The following is a 16,045-nucleotide window of genomic DNA, read 5'->3' as shown; positions in this document are numbered from 1 at the left end:
TTTACTGTTGATGAAACCGAACTTAACCAATAATCACTGGTTTAAATTCCGGTTTGTTTTTCTTAAACCGACCTCCAAGTGTGCACAAACTTGTCAGCAAAAGATTATCTCTCTGCCTGACTTATTTTTTTTTCATCATTCATTTTTTTTTTTTTTGAAAGTTAGAACCCTAACGATGTCTCTCCTCCCTTTCTCTTCTGATCTCATCTACTTCAGATTTTCAAACCTGTGTTTGGAACTCCTGGGTTTGTAAATTCTCTGTTGCACGGTCCTTACACCTCTTTTGATTGTTCTCGCTTTCTATCCGATCCAAACGCATTTGGAGTTGTTTTATGATCTTCTCCGAAACGAGCTCATAAGGTTTCATTTGCCTACTCCTTGAGAAATTCTTCCTAGTTTTCTTCAATTCTCGGTTTTTCATTCATTTTGATTTCGTTTTTTTTGGTAGTGCCCAGACGGGTTGAGCTTCATCTCTGGAGAAAATTCATGGGTGTCACGTTTAAGATTTCGAAAACTGGTAGAAAGTTCCGGCCAAAGATTTCTACTGAATCGGCTATTCCTCAATCTCCAGAACAGCTGAATTCGAAAGCCATCGTTCTATCAGGGAAATCAAAGGTATTTACTGAGAATGTTTCTAAATTTCATAACCTCCCGGGAAGTTGAAATCATCGTGAAATCCGAATTTATCATTTTCTGCGCTGAATTTATGATCTTACATCACTCTGAAGTGTGAATCGAGGAAAAAGAGTTTGAGATATCAGTTATACCATGTTGCCTTGTAATATAGATTGCCAATATCTATTCTGTTTGATTCAGGCCACTGTTGAAAGCCATGCTGGTAATGTTTCTGGGTTTTCTCAGCCATCTTTGCATGATGTATCTCCAGGTTAGCATCTAAACCACTTGGATAGCTCATATTTTGCTATATTCGAGCAACGTTAATTTCATTGCTTTTCCTTTCTTTCCAGGACATGAAGTTTCCTTCATATTGAGCCTCTATCCGAATGGGTACTCTGTAGGAAAACCCTCTGAGGTATGTAAGCAGAACTTCGTGTACTTGAGAGTCTATATGAGTTTATTTATCTAGTAGTTTCTTGTATTTGATTTAAAAACCCCTTCACATCTAACAATTGTTAATAACTTGGAACCAGGTTGTGCAACAGACATCCTTTCGAGATGCTCCAAAGGTCTTACATCCGTATGATAGGGCATCAGAGAGTCTACTTTCGGTAAATATTTCGTATGAGGAAATATAATTTATAAGAATTACATCACATGCTTCTATATATTAAAGATTTGGTGAATGAATTCAAAGTAACTGGAAAGTGAAGTTTGACTTTGTCCTTGTGTTATTAATGAGAGTCACTAGATCTGTATTCTTAGTTGTTGGTTAAGGTTTCTGCTCCAAAGGTTTCTGAAATCCTTACTATGGCCGTCTGTTTTCAAGAATTTATTTTGAGTTGTAACAGTTGGGACCTTATGCCAGTGTCTATGTTATTTTTTGTAGTAAATTTAGTATTTTGACTAAACAGCACTACTTGCTCGAATTTCACTAAATTCATTTCCAAGTTATTTCTGAAATCCTTAATATGGCCGTCTGTTTTCAAGAATTTATTTTGAGCTGTAACAGTTGAGACCTTATGCCAGTGTCTATGTTATTTTCTGTAGTAAATTTAGTATTTTGACTAGCACAATGTTTTGACTAGCACAATGCTTTGACTAGCGCTATTTAGAATTTCATTAAATTCATTTCCAAGTTATCTTTCCTCTGAGTGAATGTTCTTAATTCCTCTGGATGCTTTATAGGCTATTGAGGCTGGCAGACTTCCCGGGGACATTTTGGATGATATACCTTGTAAATTTCTGGATGGGGTGGTCATATGTGAGGTGAGTTATTTGCAGTAAATTATTTGAATAGAGCCTTCCATGACCTGCCATCTAGTCATAGTAAACTAGCAGTCTCAAATGGTCGTTCGTTCCAAAAATTAAGAAAATATTCCTAAGCCTTGAGAATTAGTTGTTATCACCATGGTTTCAGTTCCGGTGCTGCCTTCCATACGTTCTTGGAAACAGTCTAAACTTATTCAAATATTCACATCTCTATAACTTGTACTAGAATAAAAATGGGAGTTTGTCTTCCGAACACAGTTGTACCTCTCTTTTTTTCTGTCGAGGCAGATCCATTTTTGATTGTTATTTGTTTGTGGGTTTCTCATAGTATGTTTACCACGACCTTCTAAGCACATTGGAGGAATTGGAATCAGAAGAAAACATAAATTAATCTAGTTTTATTATTCCTCTAATTGACTGCTCAAGTACTATCTTACATAGCGTCGTGTATTCTTAAAAATTTGTTTCATACTATTGTAGGTGCATGACTATCGGAAACATACCCCAGAGCAAGTCTCTCCTGTGATTAATAAATTGAGTCTTAAGATGTCACTTGAGAATGTGGTAAAAGATATTCCATCAATGTCAGACAACTCATGGACATATGGTGATCTCATGGTAATCACGGTTGCTCTTGGATTATAGGTCTTATATCCGAACACTGAAAATATAATCCTCTATACTGATCCTTACATTAACTGTAGGAAGTGGAATCCAGAATATTAAAAGCCCTACAACCTGAACTCTGTCTGGATCCTGTACCCAGACTTGATAGGCTGAGTAAAAACCCTGTGTCCGCTAAGGTAATATCCCAGAAAAGACTCCTTGTGCTTTCTCTTCTCAGTGCATTTATAACGTCTAAAAAGGTTTTGTTTCTACTCCATAGCTCGATTTGTGTCTTTCTACTTTGCGGAGAAAGAGATTAAGGCAAATGACAGAAGTGACAGTTATGTCTCAGAACAAGATTCATGGGAAAAAGGTTTGCCTTGAGCGGCTTCCGGAAATTTCAGAGCGAGGAAACATGCCGGGACATTTGTTAATGCATCAAACCCATAACAACCAGGCTATTCAAAATCCTGGTACTAATATGGTGGCAGGATTAAGAAGTCAGACCTTGCAAGAAGCGCCAACTTCCTCACTGCCCTTGGTACCAGCTCAGCAGCAAAGGTACATGGGAACTGGAACTTTAAGAAACATGCAGGATCAAGGATCAAATTCTGTCAGCGTCCCTGGAGCTTCACCTGGGGGACTAGATGGGATGTTGCCTTATGCCTCTGATAGTATGAACCCCGGTACATCTTTTCATAGAAAGAGAGAAAGTCAAGAAGGTCAAATGTCTTCTATGCCTAGTTTGAATAAGCGGACAAGGGTTCCACACATGGGTCCTGATGGGGTTCCACAGCAACAGTTAGGGCAACGCATGGATAGCCTTAATGGAACCGATACAAATTGGAAAACTGCGCTTCTACAACAGCAAGACATGCTAGGGAGAAGTATTCAATATCCAAATGCAAGTATTCAGAGGTTTTCACCGCAGCAAATTGAAGGAGTTATGAATCAGGAAGGTGGTCCCATGCAATTTCCAACTTCACAACAGGGGGCTATGCGATACACTTCGAAAGAGGAGCCATTTGAGACTGGTAAAATTGATGGTAATATCAGAAACAATATGGCGGATGCAAATGATTTTCAGTCAAGGATGCCCCATAATGGATTCACGAGATCAAACTTCCCTCAAGCATCTTGGAATGTTAATCCTGGCCAGCAGATTGAAAAAGACCCGAGAAAAGAAGAACAATTCAGTAGAAGGATCGCGGCTCAAAGTCCTCGTTTATCAGCAGGTGCTCCACCACAGTCCCCACTTTCATCGAAGTCAGGTGAGTTTTCTGGTGGTTCAATGGGGAACCACTATGGAGCAGTTGCAGCAGCTCAAAAGGACAAGGCTGTTACTTCTATTCCTGCTATTGGTGCTACTCATTCAGTGGGTTCTAGCCCTAATGATGCTATGCAGCAAAGGCAACACCAAGCCCAAATGCCTGCTAAACGGAGGACAAATTCTCTTCCTAAGACGCAAGTTATGAGCACTGTTGGTTCTCCTGTTAGTGTCAATACTATGAGTGGCCCAGTTAATGCAAGGAGCCCTTCAGTGGGAACCCAAACTTTGGGCGATCACGCAATCCTCGACAGATTCTCAAAGATTGAACGAGTTGCTGCAAGGTATGAATTTTATGGAATGTTTTGTTGAGGTTATTCCCATCAAATTCTTCTCCATGTGGCTTGTGGTTTACTTTGAACTATATAACAGCTATAGTTTCGATGCTGTATGTCATAGATTTTATTTGTTGTTGGTTGATCCAATTTTTTGCGTTCTATTTCTAGGTACCAACTAAACTGCAAAAAGCATAAAGTGGATGAGTCCTCTCGAAGACCTCGCTCGTATGCTCATCAGTCCCTGATGGTTTGTTTTTCGAACTTGTCTAACAACGAGGACTTCAAAGATGAGGAAAAAGCATTATCAAAATCTATTCTTGGGGGCAGCATGAATACATGCAAAACTAGAGTCATGAACTTTGTTCGGGTAGACCGTGTAATGCTAGGTATGTTTCTTTTATAACCAGATATCTGGCTGTTGGTATATTTCTCGCTACATGATTGACTCTAACCTCTGCATCTTTTCAGGTACTGTGTCTTCCATCGTCCCTAGGATAAGAACAAGACTGGTGATGTCAGAGAAGCCCATCGACGGGACAGTAGCATGGTATCAAGGGGACATAGATGATGGTGATGTTTTTCCGGCTGAAGATCATCTCTTAGCGTTGCCCAATACAGTAAGTTCATCAGAAATATGACAGTTATTAAACTCCCCCTGCATCCTAATTTTATCAGCGATATATCTTCAGCTTGCATGCAGTAACATTTACTGTAATGCTGACTTTACATTCATCAATATCTATTGGTTGTTGGGTCGTGCTCTTTGGTTTATGTCACTGTTGCGAATGCTGTGTTATTTTGAATATGGTTTGTTTATGGAAACATCTCTCTTGTCCAATGCGATAAAAAGGAGATGGACACGATGATTAATTGTCCTCTTATTACACCACTTTTTTTCTGGGAATTATCCTGACTTGCTTATTTTTCGTCATTTTGTCGCAGCACATCGCCGATCTACTTGCTGCTGAATTTAAATCACTGGTATTTTTCGAATTCTGAATCGACTACATCAAGTAACTGGTTCTATGGGAAAGGTACTTACAGATTGATGTATACGCTTATGCAGATGGCCCGTGAAGGATACCTCATGGAAGAACATATTCAGGCAAAGCCAACTCGTGGGGATGCTGGGCCAAGCGGCAACCAACCGCATTCTGCGGGTGGCTTTCCAAGGGGTAACTCTGCAAATGATATGCAACAGTATGGAGATGCAGTTGCAGGACAAGCGTCCAGTGAGGCATCGAAACAGGGGAATGCGCCTATTAACTCAACCCAGAATATTCTTGCAAATGCGAGGATGCTTCCTCCGGCAAATTCTCAAGCCTTGCAAATGTCTCAAGGACTGCTGTCCGGTGTCTCCATGCCTATGCAACCACAACAACTTGACCCACAACAGTCAGCGCTACTGTCTTCACAACTACAGCACAAAAATCAACAGTCAATGTTTACACAGCAACAGCATCCACAAATGCAGAGAGGATCTATGTTACTGCCTACAAACCCGCTATCAGCTATCAACACGATGAGCCAGAGCTCTGGTATGCAGCCTGGTGGTCAGATGGCCAACAAGCATTCCCCTCATCAACTGCAGATGCTACAGCAGCACCAGGCGGCAATGCAGAAGAAGATAATGATGGGGCTAGGATCAGGTGTAGGCATGGGTATGGGTATGGGCATGGGAAGCATGGGCAACAGTATTGCTGCGCTCGGAGCTTTAAACAACCAATTGAATATGGCAGGAAGAGGGATTGGTGGAACCGGAATCTCATCATCGATGTCTGTTCCTGGCATCAGTAATATGGGCCAGAACCCAATGAATCTGAATCCAGCATCAAATTTGAATGTTATAAGCCAGCAAATCCGATCTGGTGCATTAACACCACACCAGAACGCTGTGTTTACAAATCTTAGGATGGGCTACCGAGGAGGTGTAATGGGTGCTCCCCAAGCCGGAATAAGTGGCGTGTCAGGTGCCAGGCAGATGCACCCCAGCTCAGCTGGTCTTTCTATGTTGGATCAGAATACATTAAGCCGAGCTAACCTGCAGCGAGCTGCTATGGGTAACATGGGCCCACCTAAGCTGATGCCTGGAATGAATCCTTACATGAACCAACAGCAACTCCCGCAACAGCAACAGCAGCAGCAACCCCAACAACAACAGTTGCAGCATCAGCAACAGTTACAGCAGCCTATGTCTCAGCCACCTCAGCAGCAGCTAGCTCAGTCTCACCAGCTACAACAACATGAGCTGCCTCAACAACCACAGCAGCAGCAGCAACAACAACAGCAACAACAACAGGCAACAGCCTCCCCGCTTCAGTCTGTGCTATCACCACCCCAAGTAAGTTCGCCATCAGCTGGAATTTCCCAGCAGCAGCTGCAACAGTCCAGTCCCCAGCAAATGAATCAGAGAACTCCTATGAGTCCTCAGCAAATGAACCAAAGAACTCCTATGAGTCCCCAGCAAATGAACCAAAGAACTCCTATGAGTCCCCAGCAAATGAACCAAAGAACTCCTATGAGTCCCCAGCAAATGAACCAAAGAACTCCTATGAGTCCTCAGATAAGCTCGGGTACGATGCATCCCATGAGCACCAGCAACCTCGAGGCTTGTCCAGCGAGTCCACAGCTAAGTTCTCAGACACATGGATCTGTTGGTAGCATCACCAATTCCCCAATGGAGCTTCAAGGTCCCATAAACAACTCTGCTGGCAATAATCCCTAAACAAGAAACTTATCATTTGGTCAGGGTCGTGTCTGTGTATAGAATAGAAAGCCTATTTTTAATAAATTTTGAAGAGTCTATTTGATTATTTGCTAACTTTTAATTTTCTATAGAATAGAAAAATGTGAGTTTTGTTTACATTAGCAAATAACACCGTCTTATATAAACGCCGAATCAATTAGACAAATTACATTCTAAATTTATTAGATTCACCTTTTTCACTGTCTCATTGCTGCAATTTTGAAAATTTGTAATTTTTTTTCCATGACAACTACTAAATCCATTAGTATTTGCTAATTTTGTTAAATATTTTTATTCATAATAAATTTGTTTCATCTAATATTAGATTCGCTTACTGGAAGTAAAGAATATGCTGTGTATCTAACTTACTTTAATTTATGTCATGGAGATTACAGTTTCGCATATGTATGTCATGGAGTTCACAGTGTCTGTAGAGAAAGTAAAGAATCTATGTTGTGCACTTGTGCTTTCCAAGCGAAAGTGCCATTATTGTTAGGTTGTTGATATATGTTACCACTGCCTGCTTCAGGCGATTTGAGATCTTTGTTAAAGCTCGATCTGTAAATTTATGTTACAAACCCGCCTATATAATACAAGAGTAAACAAACGTATAGAATGCTTTATTAATTTTATTAGTAAATAGAAAATCTAATTTTTGGGTTAAAACTATCTGAAAAACTATAATCATCTTACATGCCGAATAAACAGGAAAAATGTTTTGTTTAAGTAACGAAATTAAATTAAGCGTGAGCATCCTTTCACAAGCTGGAAAATAAAAAAACTATAATACACAGTATGTGAAATAAAATAAAAGTAATGGACACGAGATTCAGAGTAAAAGGACACAAATTATTCTCAAGTTGGAAATAAAAAGCACATTTATTTCTTAATTCGTCCAACTTGTAATTTTGTTCAACCATATATGAAGTTATAGTAGTTGATCACATGATTTTAGTTTTTGTACATATATATATTATCTACTTTCAAAATAGAAAAGAAGGGAAGAGAAGAGAAGACTTCGCGGTCGCAGGTCTGAGGAGACAGACAATAAATTACGAAAGCAAAAAAAAACAAAACAAAACAAATGACAACTTGTTGTGAACGTGAGTGTAGCTTTTGTCTCCTGGTCCCACTTCCGGAAAACTTCCACAAAATATCACATATATTCCCAACTTTTTTGACTTTGCCTTTTACAGTGAAGAAAGAAAACTACAGTTCTCAGTGTTGTGGCCGCGTTTTCGAACAGACTGATAAATTGATAATTATCGTCTCATGTTCTTCTTCTCTTTTTTTTTAAGTAATAGACTTGTAGGAATACTATGATTGCATTGTATATTCCTTTTACTTACGGCTTCGCGAGTTATTTATTCAATTTTCTCTTTGAAGTGATATTTATTATAATTCATTTAAAAATTGTGTTCTTGAAACTCTCTCCCACTCTCGAAAAACGTAATTTTTGAGATATTTGATAGTTATACTTTCTCTATTTCACAATAAATACCGTTTTCTACTTAATTTTAATTTTACAAAAACTGACTGATTTTTAGACAAACTTTCAATTTTATTTTATTTTTAAGTGGAAAACAAGAAATAATGTAATTTATATATTATATACTAAAAATTATAATGATTTGTTTGAACTTCTGTAAATAGTCATAGAATTTCTAGAGAATGAATGGCATTTTGGGATTTAGTCATCAATACTCCCTCCGTTTTATAATAAGTGTTATTTTAGATTTCATTTTTTGTTTTTAAAAAAGTGTTATTCTGCATTTTTAATGTAACTTTTTACCCGTATTTCTTATTTTACCTCTTATTTAAAAATAATAGTTTTTGTAATTAAATGTTATTCTATCCGTTTCACGAAAAGTGTTGTTTTAAGGTTTTATTTTTGTTTCACTTTTTTTGTTTTATATTTTCAATGTAAAATTTTAAATAATATTTCAGTTTTGACCTAATTGATTTAATGTATTAATTAAAGAAAAAAATTATTAAATACATTAATAAAAGCTAAATAGTATTTTTAATAATTTTCTTAATAAGTGTGAAAAATATTAGAATGACATTCTTTGTGAAACGGATAAAATATAAAAATATATTAATTAGAAATATATTTATATATTTTATTAATTTTTTAATTTGTGTAAAATTTTGTAAAACGAAGAAAATATAAAAATATATTAATTAGAAATATATTTATATATTTTATTAATTTCTTAATTTATGTGAAATATGAATGACACTTTTTATGAAATAGAAAATATTATTTTGGTCTCTACTTCCAAACTGAATCATTTAACAACTAGTCCACCATTGATTTCTCGAACATTAAATTGAGATTTCGAACGACCTAAAAGTTTGAAGACATTGTATACAAAAAAATTTACATACCACATATTCTAGCACCACAACGAAAAATAAATAATTTATATGAAGAAGTTCCCAAATGTAAACGTGTATGCTCTACTTCTTAGATCTTCTATTGCCAACCCGGAATCTCGTCGATGGACCACCTACCTTTATTAAAACAAACATCAATATAGTCAACATCATTTAAACTGAAATTTAATCCTACACTATACATTATCATTTACAAAGTTTTTTTTTTTTGGTGGCTGTACAGTGTGACACAAGGAAAATTTTAAAAGATGGAGAAAGAGTGTAAATTAAATACCTCATTAGAACTTATAACATACAGCGATAGTTTTCAACGTTTATTCGGAATATCATTTGATGAATCGTCTCCATGGGCCGAAGTAGAAGAAGTGCCATTTAAAGACGAAGATGAACGAGTTTTGAATTGATACACATCATCCTTCAACAATTCGTCAAATAACTCTTCAAATTCTTCTAAAGTTTCGTCCCCCTGTTCCAAATTATGCAAAATCACCATCACCATCTCCATTACCATTACCGTCGACATAAATCATTAGCCTAATAGTAATGATTTGTTACCGTGGATTGAGTTTGAGCCATTAGTGTCACCATCTCATTTATGAAATCAGCCATTCCCTACAACACAAGACAATGATATTCTTTTAGAATAAATAAGTAAATTTTGACGTTAAGAATTTGTTTGAATAAAGATTCTTTCTTGTTTAAAAAAAAAAATTTTTGTTTGAAAAAAAAAAAACAAAAAAAAGAGAGAGAGAAAGAAATATCTGCGAGAACATACAGTTTCGTCGTCATCACTATCATACGCTCCGACGTCATACAACAGCCTCTTGTTCGAATCCGACAAAACTGTTGTGAACACAACTAATTACTAAACCGGGAACAGAACGCTAAACAATCAGACCCGGTTCAGAAGAAATACCGACGAAAATTTTACCAGAATAGGCTCGTTGAATTGCTTGGAATTTCATATTGGCTTCGTCTTTCTCAATTTCTTCATGAAACCGATCTGGATGCCATTTCTACACCATTGAACAAATACATAAATAAAAAGTTACTCCAATTTGAAGGTAGAGTCGAATTCGCATAGAAACATAAACTTATGGGGCAAAAACGAAAGAAAGGAGAAAAACAGAGTGAAAAAAAGATTTAAGAAAATAACCAGAACAAGGTTCTTGTAAGAAAGTCTGAGATCTCCTTGTGTACATTCGTTGTTCAAATCCATAACAGCGTACAAGTCTTCCTTCTCCATTGATGATATTTAGACTGAGTTACAAAGAAGAAAAAGGCAGAGATCTTTGTCTGATTTAATGTGTTAAAGATCAAGTCGACGATTTTTTTGCAAGAAACAAAGAGAATAGATCGAAATTAATGTGTGTATAAAACTTTAGATGGTGTAGATACTGTGGATACGGAAACGTGGAAAAAGAGAAGAAGAGAAGAGAAGAGAAAAGAAGCTGAGTTTATAATTTTTGGGTATCGTGCTTTTGTGTTGTATAATAAAGAAAGTAGTATATATATACTTTGTATTGGAGAGTCACCAGACAAAGAATGATCGAGAAACCCGCCACTTGAACTACTTGTTTTTATTTTATTTTTATCCTCGTTTTAGCCACCATTTTTTTTCAAACTAAAAAGTAGTAATATATTTTAATTTCTGTTTTCTTAAGCAAACAATTTTGCATGACGACATCTTTATTATCTTTTCGTCTGTTTTGTTTTAAAATCAAGTGAAACGAAATATTTTCCGCAAGTTGTTCCTTGACGCAGATGTTTAAATTTGAGCGACGACTCTATAACATCCAAATCTCTTTTTATTTTTTATGCTTAAATTTTTTTTTGGTCGAGAACATCTAGATATTGTAATGCTCTGGATGCATTCTTCACGAAAGTTTTAGAATTTTGGTAAAAAACAAAGTTTTAGAATTTGCATGTAATTTTGACATAAAGTATGCTTGTATTAATGCATTTTTCTCGCAACTCTATATTCCGATCTTTTCTTATTAAAATTCGAATAAAAGTTTTGCATGAAGAAAACTTTAAAATAAAATAAAATATCACGGACTTTTTGCTTTTTTTTTTCTAATATCATACAACTGACACACATACACCTTCAAGTTTAAATCTGGTTTATAACACAATGACGGTGTTAATATAAAACTATAGCTTACACACTCCGATCGAAAGCTTTGCTTTGAAAATGAGAACTTTGTATATTTACCCCAAAACACAAGTTTAATTAGATGCTAAATACTTCATTAGAGATGTGATGCCGTGACCCTACGTTGTACCCAACCCTGTTCTTCTCGGTCCAAACGCGCTAATATCTCATTACAATTTTATTATTTTTCTTTAGCGTCAAATTATTAAGGTACAGAATAGATTATCAATTTGACCAAGTTGCTAATATATGGCCCATGTAATTTATTTCTTTACTTTTTCTCTTTGCTTTGCAGGAAGTCAATTCACGAACGTTGTTGTCAATTCAGCTTTAGATCCGATTAAACCGAATCCCGGTTTACAAGTAAACCAGAGAACATCAATTTCTTCATGGTTCTCAAATGCGAAAGTTTTGTTTTTTTCATTTTCTTCATCATTCATGGCATTCTCAATGCTTTGATCCAGTCAATTTCGACTCGGAAATCGCCTGCGCCTAATTTAGCTCCAATAAAACCACCTCCTTGCGAATTAACATATAGAGACATACCCACAACACGACCTGGATTCATCTCCATCTCTGCATCTATCACATTTCCTTTCCATGTTGGTAAGTACCGAGCAAGAGGAACCTGAAAAAAATGAAAATTTTCTCACTCGGGTTGGTAATAATAAATGACCAAACCCTTATACATCAGTTGCCTTGTAGAAAGGAAGTATGAGACTTGCCTTAACTGTATACCAGTTTCCTTTTGGAGCAAAAACAAAAGCTTGCCATGAGTTATCTTCTGCTTGTCCTGGCGAGTTCACCCAGTTCTCCGTATATATCTGAATTAAAATCACGGTTTAGTTTAAGAACCGTGTGTTTTTATCTGGAGCAAAAGGACGCTAGTGTTGAGCGTGAGACTCACAGTAGAGATATAGCATCTTCCATCTCCTTTGAGCCTCAGGGCTATGGAATCATACCCGTCGAGATCAATAAAGCCATCAAACTACAAAACAGGGGAAGGTGGTTTGAGTTGAGTTGTGTTTAAGGCCTTAAACTCATTCAAATCTTTTGGTTTTGATCGATGATGTGTTGATTAGTAAGAAAACCAAAAAAAATTATGTGTTCAACCTTCTTTGATCTCATGCCACAGAAACCACTCCGATTCCATTTCGAGCCTTCGCTCATCTCTGTAGAGAGGTTCCCAGAGAAAACACCTAGGAGGATATATAAGGTGAAAATGGTCACAGACTAATTGCAGATTTAAACATGACGAGACTTGAAACAATGGTACAAGAATCAAGAGACCTCATACTTTCATTTCCATGCAGGTAAATTCACGAGATGCACTATAGAGAACCTAAACGGCTAAAACAAAACAAATTGTATAATTTGTAGATCAAGAGCTCAAGAGAAAATATTATTTTTTGTGTGGAGAATGCTCATTAACGTTCACATGCCTTCCTATATGAGCAAATGACAAGTCTATTTGAAAATTTTTGTGTCAGAACCAAGCGAAAAGTAACAAAAGGAAAAGGCTAAGCACACTTGACCACTGTATAAAACTAACCAGTGCAATCTGATCCATTTCCTCCATCTTTAATTTCCAACGAAGCTGAAGATAATCCTATGAAATAAATATCCAACATTGAAATGAGCAGATCACAGGAAGAATTGCTATGTATGTACTGCATATATTCAGAAATCATATTTCGTCTCAGTAACTTATGATAGAAATCAATGAGGATTGAACATAAAAATAAAAAGAAAAATTCAAAACAGAACATGACTATGAGCAGATGCCTGAGCCTGTGTGTTTTAAGTACCTCCATATTGAGAATCAGAATACAGGTGCCATGTCTTCAGGTCTTCTTTTGAATTGAACTTGAATATACACTTCTCCACAGGCGGTACCCATTCTTCGAGTTCCCAGGTTAGAGCTAAAGTGTGTACATTGGTGAAAATAAGTTAAAAGACTTAGCTAAAAGGCTGCAAAGCAGATAGGTAAGAAAAAAAATTTCATCCTCAAGAGAGCCTAGTCTTGAAACATAAGCTTTCTTTCGAATCAAATGCAATTAATTATGAGACCAGACGAGAATATATAAGGTAATCATAACTTTTCTCTGGACACCCAATTTAATACAGGACATGGAAACCAACAGCAAGAAATTCAATAAGATACAAGAAGTGTTAAAAAATCTTAATTGACTCGAATGTGAAAGCAGAAGATGGAAAATACCCCTCTTTGTTGCATTCACCGAAGCTTGCCACAATGATCTAAACCGTGACATTCTTCTGAAGTTCCTGGATCAACTGCGAACAACTGGTCAATTGCTTTACCAAATAATACTCTGTACAGTAGAGTAACAAGAATTCAAACGCTGGCTGCAAGTTTCAACTTCATACTCATAATCTAGAGACCGTATGATTAAAAAAAAACACAACCCAAAGGTAAAGTCTCATAACTCTAGCACAAATAAAAAGTTCATGCATCTAAACCGATGAGATCGATGTGCTTAGTAAGTTAATTAACTTCAGCTAATTCGGAACCGAAGCAAGGATCCAATCCAAGACTTTTTTGAAAAATGGATTCTTTGAAAAACCCACATTTGCGGAACAAGAATATTACCCATTGAGGCATTTCAGCAAACACTTGAAAGACAAAAATTGTTAAAATCATCATCTACCCACGACCTACCAAGACATTCGAAGCCAGTCAACAAGAGTGTAAATTAAATTGAACATTAATCACAGAAAATATGCACAAACAAACACGAGAAATCAAAACATCAAGACAAAGAGATGAGTTTGTTTCACCTGAGTTTTGTTTCGCCTGAATTTTGTTTTATACATACAAAATCAAACTCCGTTAATTACGCCGTCGCCGTCTCCGCCGTTGCGCAATCACTGGCAACGTCGGCCACCGATTAGCGTCAGTTAAACTCGAACGACCAACTGGAAGAGCCACATCGGTCGTTACGCCGTCGTTTCATGAGCCCCATCTTTAGCCTTCATTTCATCATTTTAGCCCATTTGGCCCACTAAATACCCAATAACGTTGTTGGACTTTTAATGTTTTTTTTTATTACTAATCTTCTTTCTTTTTCTTATTTTTCGACGTACTAATCTTTTTTCTTACGAGTCTAGAAATCCATTATTTTTAACATCAGTTCGAAGCCAATTTAAATTGGAAGTGTCATCCGAATATTTGGCATTATAGGCAATCAACTCTTGTCATATTATAATTTATATATAAGTTGAATAATAAGTATCATAACAATTTAATTACCAACCTAATTTATACACACACAATTCCTTATTTTCTTATATATGTATAGGGGAGATGTAACGAACAAGACAGATTAGAAAGTCCCATGAAGTTTGCGGAAAGGACACACCGAGTGACTTCTCAATCATTAGCGTGTCGGAATCAATTAAGAAACTTAATTAAACTTAACGACGAAACTTCTCCTCTTCATTACTTATATTTTTGTAAGAGCATGTAATGATTAGAACTTCGTCGTACTTAATCAATCGATATATTTTTTGTTTTTAATTAGTTACTTTTAAAATCCCTATAGACCCTTTAGCAATATTCCATGCGTCCCTTTCGTCACCACCACGACAAATTAATATCAGGTTTTATCAACAAATTTTTGGATACAAATATATACATGTACTTAACTTAAGTATGTTGAACTAATGGTAAGCAAGTAGAATTAACTATAATTTTACTATGTTGAGTAACTAATCTGTAAACTTTAGTATATTTATTACAAAATTAATATATTTTGTATGGCTGGAAAGTTCAGAAACATTAAAAATAAAATTTATAATATCTGCAACTAGAAAGGAGAGTAGGACCATGAAATTGGGACCAGGTCACCAACGCGTCATGAGAGCGACCATTATTATTTCCATTAGAAAAAAAAATTGAATAGTGAAACAATTATATAATTGAAATGGACACCATACATATGATATATAGATGACCGTTTCTCAGATATGTCGAGTTTTGACTGATTTTTTTTTTTAGATGGAGTTCAACTAATTAACGTAAAAAAACTACAAAAATATATTTTAAATAACAATTGCACAAAAATAAGAAAAATGTTTTTCCGTTTGTATAAAATCTGTTTCTCAAATTTTTAATTTTGGATCATTTCGAGACTAGTTGCCAATGTTTATGTAGTAGTAGTACATATGTTTTCTTTAACAAGTTCACGAAAAAAGAAAAGGTTTATGTAGTATGTTTTAGGTACTGTCCCGCCGTCCTGGATTATAAACAAAACACCATAAATATCAATGATATAAAATCATTGCTAGTAATATTTTAAAATAAAGCAAGATAGATAGATAGTTTAATTAACTGGACTACTCATCATATACATATTCAGGCAATCTCAAACATGGTTAACGTCCATTTTTATTATGTCATGAGACTCATGACTCACGAGAAAGATCTCGTTACAAAAATAGAAATAAAAGTTACAAAACCGCCACAATAAAATAAATAATAGAAAGAAAGCCAACCATAATAAATAAGTTTCTCTCTCTTTACATATATATCCAGTAAAAATATTAGTTTAAAATTTTCGTATTCTTTTAGTTGTCTATTACAGTAGTTAGAGGAAATACTCTCTATATTAGCGTACATTTTA

At 35.8% G+C, this 16,045-nt stretch overlaps 3 protein-coding genes across 8 annotated transcripts; 1 reads left to right on the top strand and 2 right to left on the bottom strand.

Moving 5' to 3' along the window:
• Window positions 1–152: 152 nt before the first annotated feature.
• Window positions 153–7,041, top strand: LOC18009057. Its single transcript, XM_024155451.1, has 13 exons — window positions 153–360; window positions 449–615; window positions 817–886; window positions 969–1,033; window positions 1,152–1,229; window positions 1,807–1,887; window positions 2,371–2,508; window positions 2,595–2,693; window positions 2,777–4,107; window positions 4,270–4,487; window positions 4,570–4,718; window positions 5,044–5,082; window positions 5,168–7,041. Exons 2-13 carry the CDS (start codon window positions 487–489, stop codon window positions 6,824–6,826), a joined length of 4,056 nt encoding a protein of 1,351 aa, XP_024011219.1. The 5' UTR covers window positions 153–360; window positions 449–486; the 3' UTR covers window positions 6,827–7,041.
• Window positions 7,042–9,097: 2,056 nt separating this feature from the next.
• Window positions 9,098–10,732, bottom strand: LOC18009351 (chaperone protein DnaJ). 2 transcript variants are annotated; one of them, XM_006390598.2, is made up of 6 exons: window positions 10,404–10,732; window positions 10,179–10,263; window positions 10,023–10,090; window positions 9,803–9,859; window positions 9,522–9,713; window positions 9,098–9,364 (listed from the first exon to the last, which is right to left on the bottom strand). In XM_006390598.2, exons 1-5 carry the CDS (start codon window positions 10,491–10,493, stop codon window positions 9,555–9,557), a joined length of 459 nt encoding a protein of 152 aa, XP_006390660.1. In that variant the 5' UTR covers window positions 10,494–10,732; the 3' UTR covers window positions 9,098–9,364; window positions 9,522–9,554. The 2 variants fall into 2 exon arrangements, with proteins under 2 accessions (XP_006390660.1, XP_006390661.1); XM_006390599.2 differs by having other exon boundaries at window positions 9,197–9,360.
• A 929-nt stretch (window positions 10,733–11,661) lies between these two features.
• LOC18009150 (probable complex I intermediate-associated protein 30) lies at window positions 11,662–14,377 on the bottom strand. 5 transcript variants are annotated; one of them, XM_006390596.2, is made up of 8 exons: window positions 14,202–14,377; window positions 13,624–13,697; window positions 13,211–13,324; window positions 12,955–13,011; window positions 12,516–12,601; window positions 12,310–12,390; window positions 12,128–12,226; window positions 11,662–12,030 (listed from the first exon to the last, which is right to left on the bottom strand). In XM_006390596.2, the coding sequence occupies exons 2-8, from the start codon at window positions 13,673–13,675 to the stop codon at window positions 11,839–11,841; spliced, it is 681 nt and encodes a 226-aa protein (XP_006390658.1). In that variant the 5' UTR covers window positions 13,676–13,697; window positions 14,202–14,377; the 3' UTR covers window positions 11,662–11,838. The 5 variants fall into 5 exon arrangements, with proteins under 5 accessions (XP_006390658.1, XP_024008667.1, XP_006390659.1 ...); XM_024152899.1 differs by having other exon boundaries at window positions 13,624–13,735; window positions 14,202–14,371; XM_006390597.2 differs by having other exon boundaries at window positions 13,624–13,688; window positions 14,202–14,371.
• Window positions 14,378–16,045: the final 1,668 nt, after the last annotated feature.

Source organism: Eutrema salsugineum, unplaced genomic scaffold (genome assembly GCF_000478725.1).
Source record: "Eutrema salsugineum unplaced genomic scaffold, Eutsalg1_0 scaffold_9, whole genome shotgun sequence".
Classification (NCBI taxonomy): Eukaryota; Viridiplantae; Streptophyta; class Magnoliopsida; order Brassicales; family Brassicaceae; genus Eutrema; species Eutrema salsugineum.
Note: the sequence above shows the minus strand (reverse complement) of the source record. Positions and strands in the feature narration are given on the sequence as shown.